The 23252-nt window shown below is 40.2% G+C and overlaps 1 protein-coding gene across 3 annotated transcripts; it reads right to left on the bottom strand.

The window, feature by feature from the left end:
- Positions 1–2042: 2042 nt before the first annotated feature.
- TAF7L (TATA-box binding protein associated factor 7 like) lies at positions 2043–20868 on the bottom strand. 3 transcript variants are annotated; one of them, XM_061409218.1, is made up of 13 exons: positions 20502–20858; positions 16662–16744; positions 15699–15777; positions 14645–14778; positions 13889–14015; positions 13586–13641; positions 11011–11052; positions 10083–10155; positions 9637–9750; positions 8812–9006; positions 8498–8610; positions 7147–7206; positions 2043–2976 (listed from the first exon to the last, which is right to left on the bottom strand). In XM_061409218.1, the coding sequence occupies exons 1-13, from the start codon at positions 20689–20691 to the stop codon at positions 2932–2934; spliced, it is 1311 nt and encodes a 436-aa protein (XP_061265202.1). In that variant the 5' UTR covers positions 20692–20858; the 3' UTR covers positions 2043–2931. The 3 variants fall into 3 exon arrangements, with proteins under 3 accessions (XP_061265202.1, XP_061265205.1, XP_061265204.1); XM_061409221.1 differs by lacking the exon at positions 20502–20858 and adding an exon at positions 19794–20065; XM_061409220.1 differs by lacking the exon at positions 8498–8610 and having other exon boundaries at positions 20502–20868.
- Between the last annotated feature and the right edge of the window lie 2384 nt (positions 20869–23252).

The raw sequence follows: 23252 nt of genomic DNA, 5'->3' as shown, positions 1-23252 counted from the left end.
TCCCCTGGAGAAGGGAACAGCTACCCCCTCCAGTATTCTTGGGCTTCTCTGGTGGCTCAGAAGGTAAAGAACCTGCCTGCAATGTGGGAGACCTGGGTATAATATGTGGGTTGGGAAGATCCCCTGAAGGAGGGCATGACAACCCACTCCAGTATTCTTGCCTGAATCCCTGTGGACAGAGGAGCCTGGTGGGCTACACTCCATGGGGTCGCAAAGAGTCCGACACAACTGAGCGACTTTCACTTACACTTTCAGAAATTGTCAAGCAGGGTACAAATTCAGCTGGTAAAAAACTAGAAACCCACATAGAGCCAGGCACTTTATTACTGAAGAGACAGTAAAAGCAAGGCCAGCAATGGGATCCGTTCTCTGTGTCCCTGTTGCACAGGATGACACTGAAACAAAAGGGGCCAGATGACATGCAACAGGAATGGCGGCACACTGCGTTCCTGAGTAGCAACTCCACACCTCCGCTAAGCAGCTCTATGGCTTGCAGCAGAACCCTCTGGGGCAAGGACAGGGGAGAAGGGAGGCAGGCAGAAAAATCCCATGCCTCACCAGAATGAGGGAGGCAGACGAGAAACTGCCCCATGACAGCCTCCCTCCAAACAGAAAGCTGAGTGTCTCGAATCCCCATGAGATTGCCTATCTTTCCAGGTTCCAGGAGGCTCATGGAGCATTTTGCCAAGGCCTAGGGCTTCCTGCAGTTGAGCCTTGCCTACGTGGAAAGACACACCTCAATTTTGCCTAGCCATAGGTCAAGTGCTCAAAAGCTGCATGTGGCTAGTGGATATCATATTGGACAGTGCAGTTGTGTAACATGCCAAAGTCAGAACCACTGGGCTGTAGAGAAGGAAAACTTCATGATGTATCATGTGTGTGTGTTGGGGGTGAGGAAGGAGTCAGGGCAGCTTATTGCTGCCGTCTCGGGGGGATTGGAGGACAGTGGTGAAGCAGTTACCCAGGGTTAGGAGATGTGGTGGTGGAGGGAACAGAAGGGCGCCACAGATGCATGAATTTGCTCCTTCCTGTTGTCTTCTCTTCCCCACGGCCTCTCACCAGAGCTCTGGCTGCTCTTGGGGTGCAGTATCGGACAGAGGCCGGAACAAGGCTCTTCTACTCCCACACGATGGCCCCATATGTGGCATATGTGCCACGTTCTCTGGCCGCAGTCTCTCCAGCCATGTCCCCAGGGCACTGTTTATATTTCTGCCCTAGTCCTCTGCCATCTTTCACCTGGAAAGGCCTACCTTCTTTTCAAATCCTGCCTCTTCCCCCACAGTCTGCCTATGACAATTCCTTTTCCCTATTCTTTCATCTTTTAAATTCTGGGTTTCTGAAAAAACATCTTGGTTTTCAAACTGTCCTCTAACTTCTCTCCTAAGCTTGGCTTCATTTTCTCCTTCCCTTTAGTCCCACTTTTCTCCTGCATTTTCCCCCAAGCATTCCTTGTGTCTTCATCCCTTCTGCACAGGCCCAGCCCATACATACTGACTTCCCCTTCTCTGCCCTTGGCTTATTACTTTCAACTTGGAATGGGAGCACTAAAAGTGGCAGAGAAGACTTGGGGGCTCATTTCCTAGAGTGGCACCAACCTCATCAATTGAGACCAGACCTGGGTCAAGCTGGGCTACTTCCAGAAAACCTTCAGCTACCTTTTGGTGATAAGCATTATCACCCTTAATTTCCACATAAGGACACAGAAGTTCTAAGAGGTGTAGGGACTTGCCCAAGTTAGGTAGCAGAGCCAGGATTCTAACCTTGTGTTCCTTCCACTACAACATAATTCAGTGCAAATATTGGAGCTGCCATTTTTAATCACTTCTCTGTACCTTTTCTCAAAAGCCCAATGATGTATTGTGAATATGAGACAATTTGCTTAGTTCATTAGGAATCATCCTAAGAGCTCTTTAGAAGGATGCCCCAGTGCTGACAGCATCTTCTGTCATTTCCTAACTGCAGAATTTATTGCTTGTCTCACCAGTTTCCTTTTGGATTTGAATGTACTTCTCGTGGGAACTGTTTTAATAAAGTGACAGTAATCCACTTAAAGAATTTTATTGCTTAAAAACACAGACTAGAAAATCTTAATACAGCTAGAAATAAATGAACTGGCCCAGGGTTTTTAAGGATGTTTTCACAGGCATCTGTTTTTGGTTTGTGCCATGTAGCTTGCAGGAGTTCCCAGACGAGGGACTGAACCCTGGCCACGCCAGTGAAAAGCCTGGAATCCTAACCAGTAGGCTACCAGGGAATACTCACAGGTATCTGTTTTTTCCTAACCTTTTCTGGTGGGGGTTAGGATGAAGCGGTTCAGCATAAGGATAACAGCTCAGAATTTCACCTCTGCTCTAACTATTCCCATAGCTGCCAAATAACAACCAGGCACAATTCTAAAAATATTAACAATGGAAAGAAGATGGTGGCAGCAAGAAATTTCCCCTGAGCAGGAAAACAGCTGCTAATGCCTGAACAAAGACATCTCACAATTTAGTATCAATTGCTGCCAGGAAGGCACTTAAATTCACTGTGGCGGGTTCTAGCACTTGGCAGAAATGGTTTGACTTTGTTCTGTTTCAGTAAATATTTGAAACAAGCAGAAGAAAAAGTAAAATCTATGCAGACTGGCTATATAGCCTTCAGATTTAAGACTGTCTGCCTTTGGCAAGCATGGCCGAATTATCTGATGGCACCATAGTAGAGAAGCATTTAAGAAATTCTTAAAACTTTATAAAAAGAAGCCAAGTCTCATAGTTGAGCTGGGTCTTCAAGTCCTACAGAACTAGCCAAAAAAAAAAAAAAAAAGGTTCAGAGAAGCAAATACAAATGATTTGGCATAGGGCAATGAAAGGAAAAGAAACAGGCACAGTTTATCTAGACTTCAGTCTGGATGGTGAATCGAAGGCCTGGGTGCCAGATTGAAGACTCTCCTCACTTCTTCAGGAAATAGTTCAGTTTTTCCTGTAGATAACTGAGCTGTAGGGAGAGGGAGAAAAAACATGAAAAATTCATCTGAAATCTTAAGTCCCATTACTTGATCTAGAATTTACTTATGTAAACCAAATGGAAAGACTGTTATTTGGCATTTATAAGGTTATCTCATACAAAGAGTTGACGCATTGGAAAAGACTGATGCTGGGAGGGATTGGGGGCAGGAGGAGAAGGGGACGACAGAGGATGAGATGGCTGGATGGCATCACTGACTCGATGGATGTGAGTTTGAGTGAACTCCAGGAGATGGTGATGGACAGGGAGGCCTTTGTGTCCATGCGGTCACAAAGAGTTGGACACGACTGAGCAACTGAACTGAACTGAACTGAAGGCTATGTTACTTAGTCTTAAAATGTTAAAAAAGAACAGTGCCAGTCAACTTTTAAGTTCAGATTCCATCACTTGCATCTTCCTCTAATCTTTTCCTACCTCAATTTCTCCTATATACTTCTAGCACAGAAGTTTTCCTGAGTTACTGTCCAGGTGAAAAAGCTTTTAAGGTTTATTATGAACTACACCAAAAATCTAAACTCTTAAGCCTGGCATCACCACCTCTGAGCCATTGTGCATGCTACTTTCTATACAGAATGGCTTTGTTTCTCAGTCTCTTTATTAAACCCTGTGTCTGTGTGTGCTCAGTTGCTCAGTCGTGTCCGACTCTTTGTGACCACATGGACACAAAGGCTCCTCTGTCCATGGGATTTTCCTGGCAAGAATACTGGAGTGGGTTGCCATTTTGTACTCCAGGGAATCTTCCCGACCCAGGGATTGAAACCCAGTCTCTTGCATTGGCAGGCAGATTCTTTACCACTGGGCCACCTGGGAAGCTTATTAAAACCCTACCCACCTCTTAAGGCCCTAAACACCATCTCTCTATGAAGTTTCCTCTAATATCCATGGAGAAAAGTGAGCTCTCATTCCTTTAAATTCCTATCCCTCTCATGGATTTCTCCCCAACTGGAGGCAGAGATTGTGTCATAAGCATTTTGTAGTTCCCTGCAGAACCTAGCTTTAAGTAGGAACCCAATGAATCTGTGTTGAATAAATGAGCTAACATAAAGGGCTTCCCTGGTGGCTCAGCTTGTAAAGAATCCATCTGCCATGTGGGAGACCTGGGTTTGATCCCTGGGTTGGGAAGATCCCCTGGAGAAGGCAAAGGCTACCCACTCCAGTGTACTGGCCTGGAGAATCCCTATGGACAGAGGAGCCTGGTGGGCTACAGTCCATGGGGTCACAAAGAGTCAGACATGACTGAGTGACTCAGCACACATCACACAAAGGACTCTAAGTGAATAAAGAGTACAGCAATAGTTCTATGTTGAAAATAGCACTTCCCCAATATTAACTACTTATATGGAGGAAAATAAAGATGTTCAGTGGGTGTTAAAGCAATCGTGGCATTAACTGTTCACATGGTTGTATATAAGCAGTACTTGGGTGAGTGATGTGCCAAGGGGAAGGGCATATACGGAACGTGAGAATTCTCCTGACCTTGTTGGTATGGGGATGGACATGGGGGAATGGCATCACTACCTTAAGAGCCCCATACTAGGGAATTCCCTGGTGGTCCAGTGGTTAGGACTCTGCACTTTCACTGCTGAGGTTCAATGCCTGGTCAGAGAACTAAGATTCCCCAATCTGCATGAGGCAGCCAAAAATAAATAACTAAAAAGAGCCCCATGCTAAGTCCATCCTCATAATAAGACCACCAGTCTCTTTAAAACCATTATCCTACTCTTAACCAGCATACATTTCTGTACAGCTGCTTGACCTTCACTAATCCCACACTGCTCTCTTCTCTCTGCTCAACCTTTGGGGGCTTTAAATAATGGTCTTTCAAGTTAGAAATCAAGCCTATGCCCTTAACGCTCCCTTCTCCTTCAAAGCCCAGAAACTGACCTGAGTCCCATCAATTCTAACTTTAAAATATATTCTCTCATATATAAATGTTCACAGCAGCATAATTCGTGATAACCAAAAGGTGGAAACAACCCAAGTGTCAACTGATGGATAAGCAAAATGTTGTATATCTGTACAATGGAATATTATTCAGCCATAATATAGAATCTAGTACTGATATATTCCACAACATGGTTAACTTTGAAAACATTATGCCAAGTGAAAGAAGCCAAACACAAAGACCATGTATTTTATATTTCCTTTTATATGAAATAATCAGAATAGGCAAAGTAGGCTAGTAGAAATAAGATTAGTGGTTACCTAGAGCTGGGGGGTGGGGATGGGTATGGAGTGTGTGGGAGGGTCAGAAGACAAGTGACTGCTAATGGGTACAAGTTTCTTTTGGGGGTGATGAAAATGTAAAATTGGTTGTGGTGATGAATGCACAATTCTGTGAACATACTAAAAGTCACTGAATTGTACAGTTTAAATGGGTGAATTGTATGGCACATGAATTTATATCCCAATAAACAGTTATAAAACATCTTATTGCATTTACAAATATATATATTCTTTCTGAATGAAATAATGCCATTTTCAGCAACATGGATGGATCTAGAGACTATCCTATTAAGTGAAGTATTAAGTCAGAGAAAGACAAATATCATATCACTTGTATGTGGAATCTAAAAAATGGTACAAATGAACTTATATACAAAACAAAATAGACCCACAGACATAAAAGCAAATTTATGGTTACCAAAGGAGAAAGAGTGGGGAGGGATTAATTAGGAGTTTGGGATTAACATATACGTGTTTGTTGCTGTTTAGTAGCTAAGTCGTGTCTGACTTTTGCAATGTCCATGGGACTTCCCAGGCAAGAATCGAACTCACATCTCCTGTTTGGCAGGTGGATTCTTTACCACTGAACCATCAGGGAACCCCATATATATATTACTATGTATAAACTAGATAAACAACAAGGACCAACTGTATGGCACAGGGAACTATACTCAGTATCCTGTAATAACCAATAATGGAAAAGAGTTTGCAAAGAGATGGCTCCAGTGGTAGAGCCCACCTGCAATGTGGGAGACTCAGGAGACTCAGGTTCAATCCCTGGGTGGAGAAGATCCCATGCAGCAGCAAATGGCAAGCCACTCCAGTATTCTTGCCTGGGAAATCCATGGACAGAGGAACCTGGCGGGCTACAGTCCATGGGGTCGCAAAGAGTCAGACACGACTGAGCACATGATGGATGGATGGATACACACACACACACATATATATATACACACACACATACACACAAATATGACTGAATCACTTTGCTGTACACTTGAAACTGACACAACATAGTAAGTTAACTATACTTCAGTAAAAAAAGAAAAAATATTTATTCTCCGTTTCCACCTCCTTATTTCAAGTTACCATCATCTTTTGTTAGACTACAACACAGCCTCCTAACTGCCCTCTCAGCTTCTAGTCCTGTCCTCCCACAATCCATTCTCCAGATATCAATAATCAAAGGGATCTTTAAAACTTTTAAATTAAATGTCACTTTCCTGCTTTAAACTCTCCAAGGTTTCCCATTGCATTCTTAAGACTAAAACCCATCCTCCTTATCATGGCCTGCAAGGGACCATACAATATGGCCTCTGCATACTTCACCAACCTCACGTTGAGTCACTTCTTTGCTTTAAATACTTGAGGTCCTCAAAGAGACCAAGCTCTTTCCCATTGTGGGACCTGGCATATGCTCCACCCAAGAAGCTCTTCATATCCTTTTTGCTTGGACTTACCCTTCAGGTCTCAGCTTAAATATCACTTCCTCAGAAAGGCTGATTATGATCCCCCCTCCCAATTTAATGCAGGACTCTCTTTATTCAAAGCACACCCGGACTCTCCTTCATAGCTCTCCTTTATTATTTGCACCTTTATATTTGCATTATAATTTGTTTACTGTTGATCTTCCCTGCTAGACTGTTCGTTCCATTAGGACAAGTACTGTATCTGTCTTGCTCAACACTGTGTGTACATCCAGTGCTTTTCACTTAATAGGCATTTAAGACCTGCTGAATGAGTGAATTTTCACAAAGACTTTGTTTCAACCTGCTACCTTCATTTAGAAGATTTGGGCCACTACTATTCCTATGAAAAGAACAGCCAGAAATGAGATTGGGGGATTCTTTCTATCAAATAATTTATTGTATCAAACAAATAATTTTCTGGTTGATGTGAAAACACACTTCTCACCTGCTCAGTTTTTTCTTCTTCCTGTAACTTAAGCTGCTCCAGCACAGAGTGTAAATGATTCTGGAAAGCAAATCATATAAATGATGAATGCTGAGTCTCAAAGGAAAAGAGAACCAAGAGAGACAAAGAGTTTGGCAAATAATTTGATAAATTAAAAAAAAAACTGTTGTAACAAAAGGCTTTTAAAAAGGATTTAGAAAAAGACTGTCTTTATGTGTGTAACTGAATCACTTTGTGAAACAGAGACTGGCACAACACTGTAAATCGACTATACTTCAATAAAAAAATTTTTTAAAGGATTTAGAGTTTAAAAACTATGCTCTCCAACTACAGGGCCATTTGATTTGATTTTTTGACCCTACAAAGCAGTTTTTTTCTTGCCCTAAAACAAACAGTTGGAATGCCTCCATTTTACCTTTCTCTAGCTTAGCACAAATCCTTTGACTGTGGTGAACCATTTAAAAAGCTGGCCTGAAATTGGTTGCTGACTCTTTCATTCCCCTGCACTCGGACAGAATATTATCATTCTCAACTAATACTGCATGCAATAGTAATCACGATATCTGTATCTTTCAGAGTATGTCCACATCTATTATCTCACTTGGTTATTCTGAAGGACAACACTCTGAATAAGTACAGTTCTGTATCAAGTTTCTCCCCTTCAATGAGAAAAGCTCTACAGAAAAACAATCTGGCAAGAAATTCCCCAAATGCTTCAGAATTTCCCTCACTATAAAAGGGGAAGAAACATGGCCTAGACATACATTTTCCTTTTGCTGAAATGTGTATTAATAAAATATGCATTAATTTGTATTAATAAAACTCAAGCATGATATTAATTCTTTATTCAAGCAGGCATCATGAAATTTAAAAATTAACTTTAATTCTCTTTCATTGTAATGAATACATTTTGATACAGAGGAATAGAATTCAATCTATGCTCTACCACTTACTGTGGTCCCTGGCAAATTACTGAACTTTGAATTTCAATTTCTTATCTATTAAATGGGAATAGGGACAGTACCTGTATTTCAGGGATGTCAGGATGAAATGTAGTAACACATGTAAAATGCTTAGCTCTGTGTATGCCTTTCACATTGTTAAATGTTTAATATTGGCAATTATTATTTCAAGTCTGCTGGTCCCTTCCCCCAAATGCTTATATAGGATGAACAAAATTACTCAGGTAAAACAAAATATGGCTATCTTTTATTAGGGATTTCTAAAGCGGTTGCTCAGGTTCATGAATGAACTAGAATGCTGCGCAGAGATGAGATGAGCGGAAAACACAGAGATGGGATTTTGAAAGTAAGATATCAAGATATCTTTATACCAGCCAACAAGAATTTACCTTGAGTGTCAGGTTTTCCACTTTCCTGATGAGATCCTTCTGTCTTTGTGCCCTGCGCTGAATCTCATGGAGCATTTTCTCTGCGTACTGAGTGTACTTCTGAATTTCCATGACTAACACAGATAGACAAAAATCTCAGGTATCTATTAAACAAGGCCTAAACTAGTGGACCAAGGTCCAAATCAACTAAAACTCCAGTACATATTTGAGCAATAATTTCTCAAACTTAACTTTGCATCTAATGCAAGTTCAAAGTCAGTCTTTAGTACTGGCACCCACTCTGGCCCACCCTTTTGTTTTTCCCTCTAACTTACCCATTGAGCTGGTTCCCTCCTTTGCCTCATACTGGTCATATTCAGTGAACCTGGTCTGTAGCTCCCTTTCCATATCCTCGTCATAATAATCTTCCTCCTCTTCATCATCATAGTCCTCCTCCTCCTCCTCGTCTTTATCATCCTCCTCAGTGTTATTGCTAGAATCATTGCGCATCTCCTGAAGCACATAATATTCTAAGGGTTTTAAAAAAGAGGAAGGTGTGTGTGTGTGTGTGTGTACCTTTTTATTTTTTATTTTATTTTTTTTAAATCTTCCAATTTTATTTTATTTTTAAACTTTACATAATTGTATTAGTTTTGCCAAATATCAAAATGAATCCGCCACAGGTATACACACACACACACACACAAAAAAAAAAAAAATAAAATAAAATAAAAAAAAAAATAAAAAAGAGGAAGGTGAAAACATTTGAAGCTTTTCAAATGACTCCTACTCCAGCTGCAATTATACTCCCCCTCAAGTTTACTGGGCAACCAATGAATTTCATAAATAATTTTTCTCACAGGAAGATGATTCCCTTTATAAAACAAGGACAGAAAATACAAAACAGTGTAAGATTCATCCATGTATTCAATGATCAAAATATTTAGACAACCAAGGGCCCATAGGAATTTTAGAATAGCAGTGATGGATGGGATATTAGAACCCCAATATAAAACCCTTTAACTTGAGGGACCAATAAGAGGCAAGAAGGGCAAAGGGATCATTTTTTTGTGATTGGCCTGTGAGTCTGTGGAGAATGGGCCCACACACAGTCAACACTTGCTCTCTCTGAATCTTCTGCTTTGCCTTTATTAGCGTACCTGGTAAGGTATGACGCTGCTTATAGTCGCTCATTCCTGAGGCTATTGCATAGCCAGGAATGGAGCCTTGACTTTCTATTTCCTTGGTTTCATCTTCAGCAATGACCTCCCACCCTAAAAGCAGAGGAAGTCAAGGAAAAGGCAGAAAGAAAGAAGGCAATGTTGAAAGGGAAAAGCCTCTCTATCTGAAAGTGCTATTTAATTTAGTCCAACTTCAGGCCATTTGTAGCTGGATTCCTAGTATGGATAAATGTTTTATATTGAATTACACAAGTAGATTATTTCTATTATATGAATGTACTGTTCCTAGCTAGAAAGTAACATTACCCCAAATTCTAAGTTCTATACATTAACGTCAGCACACAAATACCAGAAATGAGGGCTTGTCACCAAGTGCATGTGAGGTGGAACAAACTACACAGAAAATATTTAGTATAAAAGGATACGGGCATTGACAGCTTCAGCATCTGAACACAGCAGTCTTTTCACTTCCTTTTCCACCTCAGGAGATTCAATGTGCTGAACCACAGTAGGGAAAAAAGGGATACCAATAATGTTATTTAACACCCTGTGTTTTGCAGGAATGGCCTTTTCCTACATATGAATGAATTAAAAAATTTAGGCTTAAGATACATCCAATCAAATTTCTACTTTAAACAATGCTGTTTATGAAGGAAACTTTGATCAGGGTCTATATTTTTGTACAGCAAGCTTATTTTTCCCAATCAATTACTTGAGACATTTAATCTTTTCAATCTGCAACTCTAAAGGCTCTCTCAGAAGTACCACCCTTAAGTCGCAGTTATTAATTATTTGCATTGACCCTTACTAGCAAAAAACTACGATTTTTTGCTACTTAGACATAATTTTGTGTAAAGACCCAAATTCCCAGATTCTACTTTCCCACATCTTTATTAGAGAGTTTCCTATAAAAACAGGACCTTAGCCTGTTTTTATACACATTCTCCCTTAAATCCAGTTTTAGACAATTATCTCCATGGCAACCAATTCAACGTGCCACAAATAGAAATTAGAACTTTGAGGGGGAATAAGCAATTGCAAAAAAAAAACTGCTGGTAAAAGTGAACTCTGGCTTCCAAGAAAATTTTTTAAAATAAATATCACAGAAAAGAAGCAGATTAAGATACCAAGACTACTGATCAAATTGCATCTTCTGCTCTAGGAGCTGTCAAACATTAAACAATGAATTCTTCATTTTTCAGTGAATCAAATTCAGTCTATGTGTACGGGAGTGGGGGTTACAGGTGAGAAGGAAGGCTCAAAAGTAAACTTGATAATTTTTTGGGTTTGTTAAAAGCTGCAAAATAAAATCCACTCTAGATAAACAATAAGGTTATATTATGATTTGTCTACCACAGGAAGGTCCATTTCTTCAATTTGTTTGAAATCAGCAACCTATGAACGAGAAGACAGTAAACGATGAAGTTGTTCTATCTTACTAAAGTTTAAAGAGTTCTAGACCCATTCTTAACATAGTTTTCTATTTAGTAGACACTCAATAAATGCTCTAGACTAACAGTATAAAGCCAAAGCAACTGTGTTCATAGATTAAACATAGTAAAACTATCAATTCTTCCCCAATTGTTCCATAGCTTTAATGCAATTCCTATCAAAATTCCAACAACGTTTTATGTAATACATGACAAACTTATCTAAAACGTATATGGAAAGGTACAGGCTCTAGAATGGCTATAATAATCTTGAATACAAAATAAAATAAAATAAATCTTCCTGATTCCAAGACTTATTACAAAGCTACATTGTGGAATTGGTGATCAACACACGGATCAGTCAAACAGAATAGGGAACCCAGGAAAAAAACTCACACAAATATGCTCAACTTTTTTTTTTTTTTTTTGCCCAACTTATTTTTGACAAAGGTGCAGAAGCAATACAATGGACAAAGGGCAGCCTTTTTAACAAATGGTGCTGCAGATTTTGGACATGCAAAGAAAAAAACAGGAAGAATCTTGAACTAACCTTCAAGTACAAAAATTAACACAAAAATAGATTGCAAACTTAAATGTAAAACTTTTTTTAAAAATAGGAGAAATCTGGGCTAGACAAATAGTTCTTATAATTGACATGAAAAACAAGATCCTTAAAAGAAAACAAAATCAATAAATTGGACTTCATCAAACAAAAATCTTTAGCTCTTTGAAAGACCCTGTGGAGAATTTGAAAAGACAAGTTACAGACTGGGAGAAAATATTTGCAAACCACATATCTGACAGAAAACTAGTATTTAGAATATAAAAAAGAACTTCTCAAAACTCAACAGTAAAAACAATCCATTTAGAAAATGGACTAAAGGCATGAACAGACACTTCATTGAAATGGACATACAGATGGAAAACAAGCACCTGAGAAGACGCTCAACATCATTAGCCATGAGGGAAAAGTAAATACCACAGTGAGATCACTACACAATATCAGAATGACTAAAACTGAAAACTAGCGACAACACCTAATGCTGGTGAAAATGGAGAACTGGATTGTGTGAACATTGCTGGTGCTAATGTAAAATGGTGCAGCCACTCTGGAAAATGCTATGGGTAGTTTCTTATAAAACTAAATATGCAACATATCCAGTAATTGTACTCCTGGGTATTTATGCCAAAGAAATGAATACTTATGTTCACACAAAAATCTGCTGGCAGCTTTATTTATAACAGTCAAAAACTGTAAACAACCCAGATGTTCTATGAGTGAACAATTAAGCAAATTATGGTACATTCATAACACAGCCTACCACTCAGCAATAAAAAGGAAGGAACTATTCATACATGCAACAGTCTGCATGGACCTTAAGGGAATTAATCTGAGTGGAAAAAAAGCCAGTTTCAAATGTTATACTTTGTATGATTCCACTTATATGACATTTTCAAAATGACAAAATTATAGAGATGGAGAACATAGTAGTGATTAGCGGGGGTTACAGCCTGGTGGTGGGGGTTGGAGGGAGGTGGGTGTAGCTTTCAAGGGCAAGATGAGGGATCCTGGTAGTGACAATACTGTTTAGTATCTTGACAGTGTAGGTAGATACACCAACATACACATGGGATAACTGCATAGAACTAAACACATGCAAGGACTTCCCTGGTGGCTCAGCAGTAAAGTATCTGCCTGTCAATGCAGGAGACATGGGTTCGATCCCTGGATCGGGAAGATCCTCTGGAAAATGAAACGACAACCCACTCCAGTATTCTTGCCTGGGAAATCCCATGGACAGAAAAGCCTGGCAGGCTACAGTCCATCGGGTTGCAAAGAGTCAGACATGCATTAGTGACTAAACAACAACAAACACATGCACACACATACAGAGGAGTACAAGTAAAACTGGAGCAACTTGAAAAAGATTAGTGAATAGTGATAATGTCAATGTCTTGTTTGTGATATTGTACTACAGTTTTGCAAAAAGTTACAATGGTAAAAACTAGGTCAAGGGTACATGGCGTATCTTTTTTATTGCTTGCAACTGCATGTGAATCTACAATTATTTCAAAATAAAAAATTTAATTAAAAAAGAAGCCAAGGCATAGTACTCTTGTAGTTTTTCCAGGGTTCTACAAATCTGAGGTAAGGTTAGGAATACAACCACATTTCCCAATTCTCAGGTTCTGGCTGGGTTCACTTTAAAATAAGATTTTGAAGCTGGAAACGTTTGAAAGCATTAGCAGAAGTTTCAAATTCATGACACATCTTTTCCTAAACACTAGCCTATAACTTCAAGAGTCCAGTCTGTTTTTGTTCATTACATATTTCCATTTGTTAGCACACAGTGCCTGGCATGTTGCTCACACTCAATAAATGTTTACTGGACATATAAATGAGTGAACAAATGAACATCCGACTGACTGTCTCCCTCCTCCCCCCCATAATCCTCTTCCAATCCACCCAGAAGACACAGAAATTGCATGCCACAAACCTTTTTTATTGTTTTGCGGAACTTTCTCTTTCTGACATTCCTAAGTGGTGGAGTAACTGAAATAAATTCAACATGGTGAAATGTATGTATGATTGATGGTAGTCACATATCTATCTGAATTGGACAGAGAAAGCTCACACTATAAGCTACAGACTCATGACACAACTTGTTCTTTTAAGAGTGTCTAGATGCCTCCTGAACCAAATACCTAAGTGTGACAACAGATCCCTGGCTCACAAGTAATCAGAACTCAGCAGATAAATATAGTTAGCCAGAATGAGCAAGGGACTGTTGGTGACTTACTGCCATGCTTCCAGGTATATTTTTTCTTTCTCTGCTTTTCAGCTTTCCTGATTGCTTTAGGATCAGTAGAGGTTACTGGTTCTTCAGGAGAAGGCTGAACATCAGCATCAGCAGTGCACACAAGCATCTACATTTGACAAAGACAGAGAAGCTGACCATGGCCACAAATCTTCAGTTAGTAATAGATCATGATCATTCTTACCACCAGAAATCCTGGGGCACAGAAGGAGAATGATACTTGGCATTTCCAGAAAACCAAGTATTACATACTCTCATATTCATTCCCTCTCTATCTCAGCAGCACTGCATATGGACACTGAGGGGTTTTTGTTTTGTTTTGTTTTTTGCTCAAGTGCTTACCACTGCAGAAGGAATACGGCTGAGAAAAAAGATATATCTTAGCATTTTGATTTAGAAAGAAAATAAAAAAATCAACAGTAGAGATGATGAACAAGAACCAGTGTAAACCTCCAGAGTTAGCAGGAAGTTCAGACGAAGATCCCAGATGTTCATATTTTTCAAATAATGATAAATGGCAAACAGGAGGCTCTAAAAGCTGTTTGGATAAAATTAAGTAGTGAAAAGTGATGGATCAAACACTAAACTAGCACATGACATTGTATTCCTGTGCAATTGAGCTGGAAATTAGAAATGACAAACAGGTGAAAGGAGAATTGAAAGAAAGAAAGAAAAGGAGGAAGAAAGGAAATCCTAAAAGGGTATGAGGGTGAATAGATTAAGAAAGCTTGTCCATACCTGGGAAACATCTGCCGTTTTATAAAAACTTTTTCTATCCAGAGTTTTTAGGCTTCCAATAACACAAGGCAAATCAACCAGCTTAGCAGCTAGTGAGACATTGTCTACCTCAACAACTGCATGACGTGTGTCAGCTAAAGAAAAGTAGAAAAAATTAAGGTTCACATCTTCCCAATGTACTCTTAAAACTGATGGTTTGAATAATGAAGACTTATGTGAGACAGATGAGTCTTTCATTGAAACATTATTTCTCATAATGCTAGAATTGGGTACACAACTAGCAACTTCCCAAAGCAAAGAAAATGGAGTATATGGAGCTCTTTTTTTTCCAGTTTTATGTCACTCAGTCAAAAGTAGATAAGTTTCTTGGTAATGGTTGTGAACTAAAAGTGAATGAAGCATTAAATCTTCACTCTCATCTTGAAAGACCAACTCCATTCGTTCAAACCCATTCATTTGGACACCATTAGGAGCACTAGATCATGTCACTGAACGTGGGTGTTTTCAAAGGGAAGAGTTGATTCTAGAATAGTACTAGTAAGTCTCAAGTTATAATCTCTAGTTGAAGTCACAAAGGTAAAATTCTATACAATAGCCAGAGAGAGAGAGAAACAATATACTACCTGAGTGCTGGGATTATGGGCCATTTAAAATTTTATTCTTCATATACCTTTCCATATTTAAAAATCTAATAAATACTATAAAGATATGTCACTTTTGTGAACAAAAAATAGTAAATTCACTTGTTATTCCCCTAGACAGTCAGAAAAACTTGCATCTAGAAGACAATCACCAGTATGTAAATCCCACAGTTGACCTCCAAGTTCTTTCTTATACACACCATGATAATTACCTCAAGTTTTATGCAAGTTCTATTTTCTTTCCTCTTAAAAAGAAGAGATGGGAGTGACTGAAGCCTCTCTTTGAGTTCATCAAGGCAGAGACCACATTGTATTCTTTGCCACATCCTTGGCATCTAATACTATGCCTGACACACAGCAATCCCTTAATGAATTACTGTTCAATGTATGGTGAATGGATATTAACTACTTACAAAATAAGTCAATTTTTAGTTTATTCTTCATGGAGGAACTTCCAGAATGCACCATCTTTCTGACAGTGGAAGCATGTTCCTAAAAAGGAGGTAAATTGAAAAATCAGAAGGATCAACCGTCAACTTAGCAGCTAATAGAAAGATATGTCAGAGACAGTCCTCCTTTAAATAAAACCTTAAACTTCTCAAACTTTAGGAAGAGTGCCATGTACCATGTGATACTGTGCACTGTGAAGTCAAGTTAGGAAGAAGTTGACTCTAATCTCACTATTGTCTCTCAGTAGCTACAGATAATGCCTTCTCCTAGCTGTACATTCCTGGTTTTCACTGTTCCTTCAGTGGTAGTTGCTAAGGGAAGGCTTAGCTGCAGTTTACTGGATATATTTGTTGTTGTTGTTGTTCAGTTGCTCAGTCATGTCTGACTAATTATAGGGTATATTAATTAACCCTAAGTGAGGAAATACCTTTCTGAAGCCCATCCTTAATATACCTTTCTTAGACTAAATAACACTTGAACACAGGTATCAACAGGGGAAGAAACCCTAACACAATGTTGAGGTGAGCTTCGACAGCCTCGCATGGTGATGAATCTGAGGAGACAGTGCTGACCACTCGACTGCCCCTTTTGAGGTGACAGAAAAGAACTCTATTTTAGAAGAGTCCTGTCTTGGCTGTCCAGTGATCAAAGCTCTTAGCATCAGTGATAAGTGACTGAGTCCATCATCGTCCTACCCGTTTGCCAGGAATTCAACCAGGAAAATAAGTGGCATGTGCAGGATGAAAAAAAAATACTGCTTAAAAGAGTACCTGCTGGGATAGAACTGCCAATAGAACATGACTCCTGGGAAACAAATGTTCTTGGTTTTATAGCCTATCTTAAATAAACAGAAATATTTAAGAATCCAAGCAAAGCTAATACCTATGCAGTGAAGATAATTGGTCTGAGATACAAGGGTTTCTTACCATAGGCAGACGCAATATAAACTGGTTCTCAAGTTCGTGAGGAGGTTCATCCTGGCTGCTACTCATCTCTTTTTTTTCGAGTTCTTGAAAACAGAAATAAAACCAACAGAAAGTTACTAAAAATTCCTCTTGCTCCCTCTACCGACCACTTCTGGTAGTAATGGTTAAATTATACGATATCTTGCTAATAACCCTCACTGGAATGATGTGTATACAGCTTGGAAACACCTTATTTGATATATCTTGATTATTTCTAAAAGCCATCTTGCGAGCATGTGAGCTAAGTTGCTTCAGTCGTGTCCAAAGATATGGGACCCTATGGGCCATAGTCTGCCAGGCTCCTCTGTCCATGAGATTCTCCAGGCAAGAATACTGGAGTGGGTTTCTATGCCTTCCTCCAGGGGATCTTCCCCACCCAGGGATCGAACCTGTGTGTCTTATGTCTCCTGCATTGGCAGGCAGGTTCTTTAACCACTAGCACCACCTGGGAAGCTACACACACACACACACACACACACACACAATGAAATATGGGCTTCCCTCGTGGCTCAAGTGGTAAAGTATCCACCTGGCAATGCAGCAGCCACAGGAGATGTGGGTTCAATTGCTGGGTCAGGAAGATCCCCTGGAGGAGGAAATAGCAAGCCATTCCAGGATTCTTCCCTAGAAAACCCCATGGACAGAGGAGCCTGGCATGGGGTCACAAACAAGTCAGACACGACTGAGCAACTTTCACTTCACTTCATACGCACATAAGGAGAAGGCAATGGCACCCCACTCCAGTACTCTTGCCTGGAAAATCCCATGGACTGAGGAGCCTGGTAGGCTCCAGTCCATGGGGTCGCTAAGAGTCGGGCCCAACTGAGCGACTTCACTTTCACTTTTCACTTTCATGCACTGGAGAAGGAAATGGCAACCCACTCCAGTGTTCTTGCCTGGAGAATCCCAGGGACGGGGGAGCCTGGTGGGCTGGCATCTATGGAGTCGCACAGAGTCGGACACGACTGAAGCGACTTGGCAGCAACACACATATAAAATACACCTTCTGTAAAGTGAATAATCTCCAAGTTAATCTTCATTTTTAAAATCTTATTTTAACTTCTATTTGAGATACATCTGTAATAGCTTGCATTTTGGGTTTCAGGATCCACACTACTTCTGAGGAATTTTTTCTCAAAAATGGAAATAAAGCCATGTACATATATGAAATCTGACAAAGTTTTCTTATGTTCTAAGGACACTATGCTATACACCAAGTTATGAAATCTTATACTTTTAAGTTAGACAAAAAGCTCCAGATAATGTACAGTTCCTAATATTCTGTAAACCATTAATTGAGTTCTGAGTTTTCTATTTAAATCTCACTTAAAAGCAATGGGAACTTTAAAAAAAAACACACACACGTGAATATAACAAAAAAGAAGCAGACTAACAGATACACAGAACAAAGTAGTGGTTACCAGTGGAGAGAGGGAAAGGGAAGGGGAAATTTGGAGGTAGCACATTAAGAGGTACAAACTATTAGGTATAAAAATAAGCTACAAAAAAAAAAATAAGCTACAAGAATATATTGTACAACACGGGGAATGTACCCAATATTTTATAATAATAAACAGAACATAGTCTTTAAAACTGTCAATCACTATATTGTACACTTGTAACATATAGTACTGCATATCAACTATACTTCAATTAAAGAAGACATTGGAAAGGAGGGGACAAAGAATATTTAACATTATCAGTTAACATAGAGAAAAAGGGAAAAAAAAAAACAACAAAAACCAAAAAAAACAAAAACAAGTGAGTCTGAGACCCTTTTATAGGTAAATCATTCACTAGTTATGGTTTCAGTCCTTTAGGTTGACTTCAGAAACTACCAGAATAGCACAGGAGCACAAGAGAAATCAAGAACTGAGATGAGACATCCAGGATGAGACAGCAAGGGAAGGGGGAGGGAGAGAGAAAGAAAAAGGGGAAAAAAGGGACTGATGATTTGTGATAGTCATTTCTCTCTTTTTCCTGCTTCATACAGTTATACAAACACATGCAACTCATAAATACAAAAACTAAATGTAAAGATAAGGGGAAAAGTTAATTTAAAAAATCTTGGAACTGGGTACACTGCCTAATATAAAAGCAACAAACATTTATGATAGGGAGCAGAAGTACAGACTCACAGAAGTAGCAGAAGTACAGAAGAACTAGCTGCTAAGCAAGATTTTATCAGATCAGTAGTAACTTTTAGATTTCTCAGCAGAACTAAGACTAGGGCATTTTGTTCATTTCAGTGCTTCCTGGCAACTCCTCTCTTATGAAAGAAAGAATGTAAGAACTTGGAATCATTTCAAAGAAGGTAATCACCCTTAGTTGAAATGAGTTTTAATGATTTTTTTTTAAAGATCTGCTACCTGAAAATTTGGCTTAGACAGTAAAGAATCCGCCTGCAATGCAGAAGACCCGGGTTCGATCCCTGGGTCGGGAAGATCTCCTGGAGAAGGGGATGGCTTACACACTCCAGTAGTCTTGCCTGAAGAATTCCATGGACAGAGGAGCCTGGCGGGCTATAGCCCATCGGGTTGCAAAGAGTCAGACATGACTGAATGACTAACACACTTTCACTTTATACAATGAACTGGTTGTATCATCTTCAAGAAAAGCATCCACTTTTTTGCAGCAAGCACTCTTTGATACCGAATTAAATTAACAGGACCGCTCTTCACCATTCTCTCTCTCTCACGCGCGAGCACACACAGACACACACACACACACATTTCACCAGCTCCACCTCATTTCACCAGAATTAGAATTGGAATTAGAATTATAGCTAGATGGAGAGTGCCTGATCGCGTGCTCCCAGCAGCATAACTCAGCACAAGCCTAAGCTGGTACTTTCTCAAGTTCATTGCCGCTGGCTGCAGTTTGGAGGCAATAACCACTCCATCCTTACCCAAGGGGGGCACTAAGCTCCCAAGGGCAGAGCGCGGCTCCGAGTCTTTGATCCCATTTCCCTAGAAAATCTCTCTCGGGTCCAAGGGGCCCTAAGCCTTAGCGTCACCCCAGGCCAGCTTGGAAGGGTAGCACAGCACGAAGCCCTTTGGTGCCCATCATGCGCCCTTCGATCGGCGGACTCACCCGCTCCTCCGCTGATTGGCACTGGGACCGCCTCTCTGCCCAGAGGGTTTCCAGAGGGCGAGCGGGCTCCCAGGCTGCGTCCAGCGTTGGCGGGATGCAGGCGACCGGCTGACTTTGTAGCCACAGGTAGGAGCCTCGCGCGCCACCCCTCCCCACCTCGCCACGCCTCCTCCACCGCCAGCCCAGCGTACTGGAGGGTGGCCTCGAGGCGGCGGCGAGCTCGCCGCGTGCCTGGGAGGGGCGGCACGAAGGGTTCTGATCACCACGGGGTAACAGCCGCTCTGGGGCCTCACGGAACAAGGCTGCAGAACAAACACCCTTGACCCAGGGACGACCCTTGGAACGGCCGTGGGAGTTTTGCCAGTACACAGTGATATCTGTACAAGGGCTGGCACAATCGGTTGCACTGCAAAATCCATTGGGTTCGACGGATTTGTCCCTCAGAGAGGTGACCTCGCCTGGTGACAAATACACTGCCGCACAAACCCATTAAATACCAGAATCCGAGTCCCAGCTACTTTAACGGAATTAACTGATCCCCTCTCAACGAGGTCACTACGGAATTAACTGATCCCTTCTCAACGAGGTCACTATGTCGTTTTTACAAGAGATAGCAGGTAGTCCGTTTATTTTTTCTTGTGGTCACCGGAGTTCAAACTTATAATAGTCCGTTTCTGGCAAAGATTCTTAGAGGAAAAAACATCTTACCTTTCTCTTGGGGTAAGTTTTCCATTGAGGCTTGGACAGCAGCCTGGGTGCCAGTGGCAGCAATGGCGGCATCACCGGGAGGGTCATCAGCAGGAGTTTGGATGCCTTGGTCACTAGCAGTTTGGGCTCCATGATCGCCAGAAGTTTCAGCTCCATGGTCAGCAGGAATCTGGGAATCTTGGAGGCTCATTACTCCTGATTTTGGATTAAATTCCGAGAAACTGAGGGGACGTGCCTCAGGGAGCTCTGTGGTCTATGTCGTTGAGATTGTTAAAATGGCTTCCTGTTGCGTCATGAGATCTAACAGACGCCAGGGTTTCCTAAAATGATGTCAGAGGTATCCCCCTTAAAGACACAGGGGTAATATTAGAAATATTATGGGGTTCCTGTTAGAAGATTATAGCCATGAGGCCTCTGTTGCCTTCACTTATCTAAACTTCATGGTAAGAAATAAATATTTTTAGAAAACTAATTGTTGTATCCTCATTTCTTCTGGATACGAGATTTTTTCCTTCAGTGAAGCTAAACTGCCAGAGCTTCAGATCTACGCAGAACCGTTTTTGTCCCTTTGAGAATTCAGCCACTGAACTTTAGCGTTATTTGGTGGGGGTACATTGAGGATTGCAATACAAAATGGACCGATGAAACTAGTTTTTTTATTTCCTGTAGAAAATTATTGATGGCATTATATCAAAATATTTAATAATAATTCAAAGGAAAATTATTTTCCATAAATGAGATAGTTAAGTAATCGCGTGTTTAGAATCCTATGGACAGTGTGAATTATGTAATTAACTTTCCTTTTTATGGCTGCTAGGAAACTCAGACCCAATTTCCATCCACCTCTTAACAACTGTGAACCTTACTGGCTGTTCTGCTGCTGCTGCTGCTAAGTCACTTCAGTCGTGTCCGACTCTGTGCGACCCCATAGACGGCAGCCCACCAGGCTCCCCTGTCCCTGGGATTCTCCAGGCAAGAACACTGAAGTGGGTTGCCATTTCCTTCTCCAGTGCATGAAAGTGAAAGTGAAGTCGCTCAGTCGGGTCTGATTCTTTGCGACTCCATGGACTGCAGCCCACCAGGCTCCTCCATCCATGGGATTTTCCAGGCAAGGAGTACTGGAGTGGGGTGCCATCGCTGTTGATAGGTCCCTTGTCTTAAATAAATAATCACATTCTCTCCCAATCCCTAATTATTTTTATCTGGTGTGGTGTCATTCTTTTTAATGGTTGAGTAATAGTCCATTGTATATATGTACCACATCTTCTTTATCCATTCCTCTGTGGGTGGACATTTAGGTTGCTTCCAAATCTTGGCTATTGTAAACAGTGCTGCAATGAAAACTGCATTGCATGTATCCTTTGGGATCATGTTTTTCTCCAGATTTATGCCCAGGAGTGGGATTGCAAGGTCATATGGTAGCTCTATTTTTAGTTTTTTGTGGCACCTCCATACTGTTCTCCATAGTGGCTGTACCAATTTACATTCCCACCAACAAACAGTGTAGGAGGATTCCCTTCTCTCCACACCCTCTCCAGCATTTATTGTTTGTGGATTTCTTGACAATAGCCATTCTGTCCAGTGTGAGGTGATATCTCATTGCAGTTTTGATTTGCATTTTTCTAATAACTAGCCGTGTTGGACAGATGACTGTTGGCCATCTGTATGTTGTCTTTGGAGAAATGTCTATTCAGGTCTTCTGCCCATTTTTTTTAGTGGGTCATTTGTTTTGATGCTGTTGAGCATCATAAACTGTTTGTAAGTTTTGGAGACTAATCCCTTATTGGTCACATCATTTGCAAATATTTTCTCCCAATCTGTGGGTTGTCTTTTCATTTTCTTCGTTGTTTCCTTTGCCGTGCAAAAGCTTTTGAATTTAAATAGATCTCCTTTGTCTATTTTTGCTTTTATTTCCATTATTCTGGGAGATGGATTGAGAAAGGTGTTGCTGTGATTTATGTAAGAGAATATTATGCCTACGTTTTCTTCTAGGAGTTTTATAGTGTCCAGTCTCACATTTAGGTCTCTAATTAATTTTGAGCTTATTTTTGTGTATGGAGTTAAAGAATGATCTAATTTCATTTTTTTAACATGTGGCTGTCCAGTTTTCCCAGCACCATTTGAAGAGATTGTCTTTCCAACATTGTGTAGTCTTGCCTCATTTGTCATAGATTAATTGACCATAGGTGCATGGGCTTATTTCTGGGTTTTCTATCCTGTACCATTGATCTATATTTCTATTTTTGCACCAGTACCATAATGTTTTGATGACTGTAGTTTGTAGTATAGTCTGAATTCAGGGAGGCTGATTCCTCCAGCTCTGTGTTTCTTTTCCAAGATTGCTTTGGCTATTTGGAGTCTTTTGTGCCTCCATACAAGTTTTGAGATTTTTTGTTGTTGTTGTTCTAGCTCTGTGAAAAACGCCATTTGAGATGGATTGCATTGAATCTGTAGATTGCCTTGGGCAGTATAGTCATTTTGACAATATTGATTCTTCCAATCCACAAACATGGTATATCTTTCCATATGTTTATGTCTTTTTCAATTTCTTTCATCAGCATCTTACAGTTTGGGAGTACAGGTCTTTTGTCTCCTTAGGTAGGTTTATTCCTAGGTATTTTATTCTTTTTGATGTTGTGGTAAATGGAATTGCTTCTTGACTTTCTTTCTGATCTTTCATTGTTATGTATAGAAATGCAACAGATTTCTGTGTAGTAATTTTGTAACCTGCAACTTTACCAAATTCATTCA

This window comes from Bos javanicus, chromosome X, assembly GCF_032452875.1.
Source record: "Bos javanicus breed banteng chromosome X, ARS-OSU_banteng_1.0, whole genome shotgun sequence".
Lineage (NCBI taxonomy): Eukaryota > Metazoa > Chordata > Mammalia > Artiodactyla > Bovidae > Bos > Bos javanicus.
This window is presented reverse-complemented; position numbering and strand designations above follow the sequence as displayed.

Coding starts and splice junctions, on each gene's coding strand:
- TAF7L (XM_061409218.1), bottom strand. CDS start 20,691: ATGAGCCTCCAAGATTCCCAGATTCCTGCTGACCATGGAGCTGAAACT. Junction 14,016..14,644: donor AAACGGCAGATGTTTCCCAG/GTATGGACAAGC, acceptor TGTCAAATGTAG/ATGCTTGTGTGCACTGCTGA. Junction 11,053..13,585: donor TCCGCAAAACAATAAAAAAG/GTTTGTGGCATG, acceptor TCTCGTTCATAG/GTTGCTGATTTCAAACAAAT.